A 6699-nucleotide genomic window follows, 5' to 3' on the forward strand; every position below is an offset into this window, starting at 1 on the left:
GAAGAGAAGAGAAGAGAAGAGAGAGAAGAGAAGAGAAGAGAAGAGAAGAGAAGAGAAGAGAAGAGAAGAGAAGAGACAAGCAATTCTAGTGGTGATGATGTGGTATGCTCATGTGCCAATTAAGTCCTTTATGGGGTGACTGGGATAAAGATCTTCATAATAGGCTCCTGAGAAGTGAAGACAGTGGGATTTTCTATCTTATGAATTTTTTTTACTGTTTTAGTGTCCCCTAAACCACCTAGTGTCTGATTATTTTTAAACTATGCAAGTATTCTTGGACTCCTAGTATGCTGGCAGGTTCTGGCATGCCACCTTGCCCAAAATACCTGCCTGTTCTACAACTAACTTGGTAAAGAGAGGGTCCAAATGCAACTAAGAAAGAAAGGCACAAGAGACTTTTAATAAGGATAAGAACATTTTTTTTCTGAAGGTTTTGACAATCATAGGACAGGCTAAACAGCTGTGGCACTTATAGCCCCGTGGAGAAGTAGCCGAGGCATGCACACAGGGAACTGGTAAGTACAATACATATATCCTATGCATTTGGGTGAGACGTGCATATATGCCTACACGGACACTGCTGAAGGTTCTTGCAAACATTTGCATGTTTAAAAAATGAACTATGAATGCCACCAGCAAGTATCTCATACAAATAAGTGGTAAGTAGGAACACATATAGAGAATTGATTGTGACAAGATTAGTTGTTTGAGAAAATGATGTGGCAATCTGGGGTGAATGAAGGTACAATGCTTTCTACCTACCATACAATGCAACTGGGCCTGGGTACATTTTTTAATATACTATTAAGACAGTAAGTTTGTTAAATTAAAAACCCCAGGTTTTAGAAATGGGTTGACTGTCTACCTACAAATTGTTAGCATAGGAGGTACATGAGGCCCCCCAAAACATAAAGGCTCTTGCCACTGCTGTTGAATTCATGCCAGTCCTAGACAGTGAGACTATTGCTAAAGATACCATGTGATCTAGGTGCAATACATGGAGAAATAAAACTGGGCCAAAGCTGGAAGTTCCCTCCTTACTGGCTATCTTCCATAAAGAAAGAAGGATCTATTTGTGGGCTTGAAAGGAGAACTATCACCAAAACCTTACTCAGGTACAGTCCCTGCATGCTACAGTACTATATTCCAGGCAAGGTTTGTGAAATAGTGACATGAACATTGTGAGAAAATCAAGATCATGTAAGCCTCACTCCACAGGAGTTTGTGTCTGACATTGTAAACCACTGGCTGTAGAAACCATGGTTTCCAGAAGGGATGGCCCTGATTATGATTGATTAGATAGATATGGTGTGTTTACCAAACTTCCTTCTGAACACTATTTCTCTGTCAACTTCAGAAATTGTCAGGATCTGTCATATGACAACCTACTAACTAGCAGGTGATCTTCTTGAGATGACTTTGCCTTGGATTAAAAATCTACAATGGAGCTCTGATAAGCAAGGCACAGGAGAAAATCATTTTAGGAAAGATTCCTGCTATTAATATACTTTTCCTGTATTAGATATTAGCCCACCCTTTTGAGCAGATCTCTGTAGAACAACAAAGATGTACTGCTTTCTAGTGATGCTAAATAGACAAATAGATGACTTCTTAATAATGATGATCCTATAAGAATTCCTAAGATTATGTCAGTATTTATTAAGCTCTTTTTTAGTAGAACTACTATTAAATTCTCTCCGATAATCAAAACTGAAGTGAGAACTCTGCTTGTCTCCAAGTGTCATCAGTCAGTCAATTGCTTCTGAGATAGTAAGCAGGCATTCTACTACTCAAAGAACATTTCATCAGGTTGTAAAACCATTAACCAAAGGTCATAAAGAGGGAACTACAATTTATTACAGGTGCTAGGGGAAAAGATAAACTATTGACTGGCTTTATCTATACAGAACTTCCCTAATAACTTAGTTATGGTTTTTAACTCACCACAAACCTGTGGAGCTGTGACAGGTGATGAATGTTTAGCCAGATAATTACTCCTAATGGATATGCATGGAAACATTCTTTGTTGTAAACTTCTATTTTGATTTATGATTTTAATTTATGTGTAAACTTGTGGTGAACTTTTTACCATGTGATCATGTATTCTGAAAGTATGTATAAGTGCCGAGGACACAGAGAAGAGATAGAACTGAGCTGAGAAGAACTTTTTAGATTCAACATTTTTGAGACAGACTTGAACAGAGAACTGTTTCAGAACAGAACTGACAATAATTTTTAGTCTGGACACAAGAGAACTTTTTAGACAGAACCAAACTCAAGAACTTCAAAATAAAGGCATAACATTGGTAGACAAGGCACTGAGAGTAAGAGCATTATTGTGACATCCGAGCAGAGGAGAGAGCAAGATTAGAAGAAGAAAGCAGAGTGGAATAACTTAGAAACTATAAAGTAACAAAAAATTAAAAGAGCAATATGCAGAATCCAGAGAGAAAGAGAAAAGAAAGAAAAAGCTGCAGAGAAAGCAGAAGGATCATGTAGACTTCTTCTTACCATGGGACAGAACAGGTATTTTCTTAATAACAAGGCAGGCTTAGTCTTACTAAAGAGAACAAAGCTTTCTTCTTACAGACTTGGATTTAATTCATTTAGCAAGAAAAGGGTAGAAGCTTTTTCTTTCATTGTGCAATAAAGATTGAAGCTCAATTTTCATCCAGAATGAGTGAGTTCTTTTGGCATTGGTGCTTGGTCTTTTGCTCCAAATGCATTTGTAAGTATGCGCGCGCGTGTGTGTGTGTGTGTGTGTGTGTGTGTGTGTGTGTGTGTGTTAGAGAGAGAGAAAGAGAGAGAGACAGAGGGAGAGGAGAGGAGGGAGAGAGAGAGAGAGAGAGAGAGAATTATAAGAATGTATGCAAGCTGGGCACAACTTCTTTGAATAGAAATATATAAATGTGCATGTATAAATCTGTATATTAATTCATGTGGGTTTTTTCATATTTCCTCTTTCCTTCTGCAAGTATGATTATCTTCTCCTAACAAGTGAGAGGACAAAAGGTTAATGGCTCTAGAAATTAATCCTTTACTTAATACCCTGCAGTTTTATGATGAGGTGCTAAATCTCAGAGACTGAAGTTTTGGCCTCAAAGGTGTTGGGAGCTGACTCCTAGCCGAAAGCGGCTATCATCTTTACAACCATCTCAAGCCATATACCTGGACAAGAGACTTGTTTTCAACAGCCGGCAACAGCTGACCACACTCTGATAAACATCTTGTTTTTCTCACATATCTTGTTTTGCTGTTTAGTGCCGCCAGCTGCAAGGCGCACGTAGTCTCCTCACTGCTAGCTAGGTGCACGTGATATCCACGCTGCAAGACACATGACGTAGTGCCTTCAGCTGTGCTTGTCCTCAAGGGCAAGATACGTGGTAAAGGGTATAAATACCCAGGATTTCCTTCCAACAAACGAGACTTGAAGAGACTTGATCAGACTCCCTATCTTGTCTCCACTCTTCCCGTCTCCGTCCCCACTCTCTCTTGCTAGGCCCTGACCTGCAGACCGGAGCAGCAGAATGGGCCGTTACAAAGTGGCCCCCGAACGTGTGGCAGTTCAGGTGGCTACGAAGTGGCGCCTCAACGTTGGAGCTCCAGTAAGTGGGATACAGTGAAGGACACAGCGGGAATTGGAAGCGTGCATCCTCACTCCTGCGCTGGAGACCCTGCTGACTGACCTGAACAGGTTGCTACACAAAAGGATTCAGGCAGGTCAGCTACAAGAGCAAAGTGACTTGGACATAGATAAATAAATATTTTTATCATTGTATATCAACTATAAATATCTCATAAGACCAAGTCTTACTCCCCATATCTCACAAGACTAAGCCTTACCCCCACCTATGCTCTTTTCCTTCTGCTGCCTCAAGGAGAACTGAACAAGAAAGAAGATTTGCTAGAGCTGGCCCCCAGCAAGAACTTCCTTTTGAAAAGGATGTTTGCAGCAGACCAACAACTACCAATGAAACTCCTGAGAATAAGATGCAGATGAAATAGGACAGTGGCTCAATGATTAGTCTTGAAGAACATCAATTATTGCCCACTCTGAGGCCCATGGAATTTTTATAAAAAAATCTCAGGGAGAATGTAAGAAAAATAGAGAAAAAGGTGGTGTGTTGTAGAGCTGTCTCTTCTGTATGGAAACATTCCGTGCAAGAGAGAGCAAGAGACTCATGAGACTTAATAAGTAAAAGAATAAAACATAACATTTACATTTCTGAAATCTGTGCAATTTGAAGGATTTTCAGACACAGTAACCAACTGTTTCAGGAAGGAGATCTAAACTCAAGTACAGAATTGAGGTTCTGAGGCCTGACAAGCTACAGACTGCTCCAAGAAACTTGAATATTCAAGCTTTGAGTACATATTCTTGAGAAAAAGAACTTCTTCCTCCTCATAATGTTCACTGCTTCTTCCTTGGAAGCCATCACTTTACTTCCCAGATTCAATTAGAGGGTATTGAAGATGCTATTGCAAATGTAGAATTACTCAAATGTCTCCCTTCCACTGAGCCAGAGGTCTCTTGTGAGAGTAGCTACATGCATGTCATTCAACTCTTGGACTCCACCTATAGAATAAATGATGTATGATTATTTAAGAATTTTGGATAACGCAACATTGTATGTGAAACTTTCAAAAGAGAAATAAGTATTTCATGTTTGTTTCTGTTAAGGTCATAAAGAAAGTCTTAGCTATTCATCTTGGGAAAATAGAATATTTGCAGACTATTCTTTCTCCTCTTTAACTATCCTTTTTCTGTTTTGGGGCATGTGATCATTAACCATATGGATATCCTTGCATTCACCACCCTAATATGCAGGGTTCCTGATGTCTCTGGGCTACAAAGTTCAGGCAGGGTCTCCCATACAGAAAACATTCTGCAAAGCAAACCCCAGATTCAAAACAAGATCATGTAGGACCACATGTAGCAAGCCAGCACCATCAGGTGCTTAGATTAAAGACAATTTTTTAAGTGAAACCATAAGATTGGAAAAATCCATATGTTTTTGTTTTGGAAGACCCAAGGCCCTCATATGTACTGCCATGCCAGGAGCTTAAATTAACCAATGACCCTAAACCTTGCTTCTTTCTCTAATGTTAGTCCATTGTTCAGAGTGATAGTTCTTCACAGGACAGGAATATGTTTCTACCACTTATCAAAAGCTAAAAAGTCTTATCAACTGTCATCTAATGCTTTTACCAACCTAGTGATTCATACATCATTACTTCATTTCAGATAAGGATCCTGAGGCACAAAAAAAGTTAACAAAGAGGCTCTTGAGCCAGTGAGAACACAGCAGCAATGCCAATGCGATAGTCTGGCTGAAAATTCATCACCTTGGCACCTCCACCTCAGCTATCCTCTGAGGCAATCACTGTGAAATTTCTAGCTACTACCTAATGTCTACCCTGATTTGAGACATGAGGTCTCATTTCAATTACTTACTCAATATATGAGATCAGACTATGTTTCTCCTGCTGTATCTATGAACATATGCCAATGCCTTCCCCAATTTCCATCCCAGAAAGCCATCTCAGGGAACTACTGTCCAGTACAACACAGCTAAAGACCTGGGTAAATCCATAACATGTATTTCATCAAACAGAGCCTTATCTGTGCTCAGGACAAAACTGAGCAAATTCATTTTTGTACTCAAAGTGTCACATGAATGGAAGGAAATCATCTGGAGACAAAGTCATGGGGAAAATGGGGAAAGAGGAGGCTCCAGCTGAAGGTGCTTTTAGATCTATCAGGCTTTAATGTGCAGCAACTGGAGCTGAAGCTATTTTCTTGGTCTTCAAAAAAAGAGTGTCATAGACAAGACTAGTGATATACTTTGTAATTTCAGCCAACAGGAGATGGAATAGGAAGTGGCAAGTATAAGGCCAAGGCCAGGCTAGACTACATTGTGAGATGCTATCTCGTTGGGGGGAAAACCAGAAAGTGGGAAATAGAAGGGAAAGAAAAAAACGAAAGTGGGGGAGGAAGTAAAAAAAGGGAAGAAAATGAATAGAAAACAAAAATGAGAAGGGAAAGAGATAGGGAAGGTGAGAAGTAGGATATAAGAGGCTTCTCTGAGTCTTACGAGAATCTAGAAAGACAGGGAAGTGATAGTTGAAGAATAGAGTACAAAAAGCAATCCCAACCCATCATGGGGCTCAAGGAAAGACTCACCAGAGTTAACAGGTACAGGAACATGCAATGCAAAAACCTTAACTTGGTTGGATGCTTCAGAGTAGATGGAATTTCAACAGTGAGAAAATGCTGTATGATGACCCATACAAACACCCCTAGTAAAAACGTGGATACCCCTGCTAGAAGCACCAGCCACAGAACAGCCATGATCCAGGTGCTCCAGAGCCCTGAGGAGTTGCTGTCCTGGGGAACTTGTAAGCAGAACACCTAATCCACTTTTATTGCTGCCTCCACCTCTGGCACAGTCTTCTGACTTGGCTGCCAGAACTCCACACATGCCAGCCAATGAGAGACATAAAAATTAGGTCCAAGAAAAAAAAAAAACTCCCTTAAACCTCTAAGGAGAATCTGAGAATAAGGCTTCCATATTACACTAAAATTACACTCTCACAGCATCAGCAGACTCAGATTGTATATAGTTGATACAGGTAAGATAGAAAAAATGTCTGAAAACATCACTTAGGTGGAAGAAGAGATCCTTGACCTCATGAAGG

The 6699-nt window shown here is 40.0% G+C and overlaps 1 protein-coding gene across 2 annotated transcripts in view; it reads right to left on the reverse strand.

Annotated features, from left to right (window-relative positions):
* The window catches only part of LOC114637754 (arylacetamide deacetylase-like 4), a 10155-nt gene extending 3803 nt beyond the window's left edge, over positions 1 to 6352 (reverse strand). For both annotated transcript variants that reach the window (XM_028786019.1, XM_028786018.1), the window contains exon 1: positions 6185 to 6352. In XM_028786019.1, the coding sequence (XP_028641852.1) occupies positions 6185 to 6352 (168 nt within the window). The remainder of the gene's footprint in view (positions 1 to 6184) is intronic.
* Positions 6353 to 6699: the final 347 nt, after the last annotated feature.

This window comes from Grammomys surdaster, unplaced genomic scaffold (assembly GCF_004785775.1).
Source record: "Grammomys surdaster isolate TR1022 unplaced genomic scaffold, NIH_TR_1.0 125408, whole genome shotgun sequence".
NCBI lineage: Eukaryota > Metazoa > Chordata > Mammalia > Rodentia > Muridae > Grammomys > Grammomys surdaster.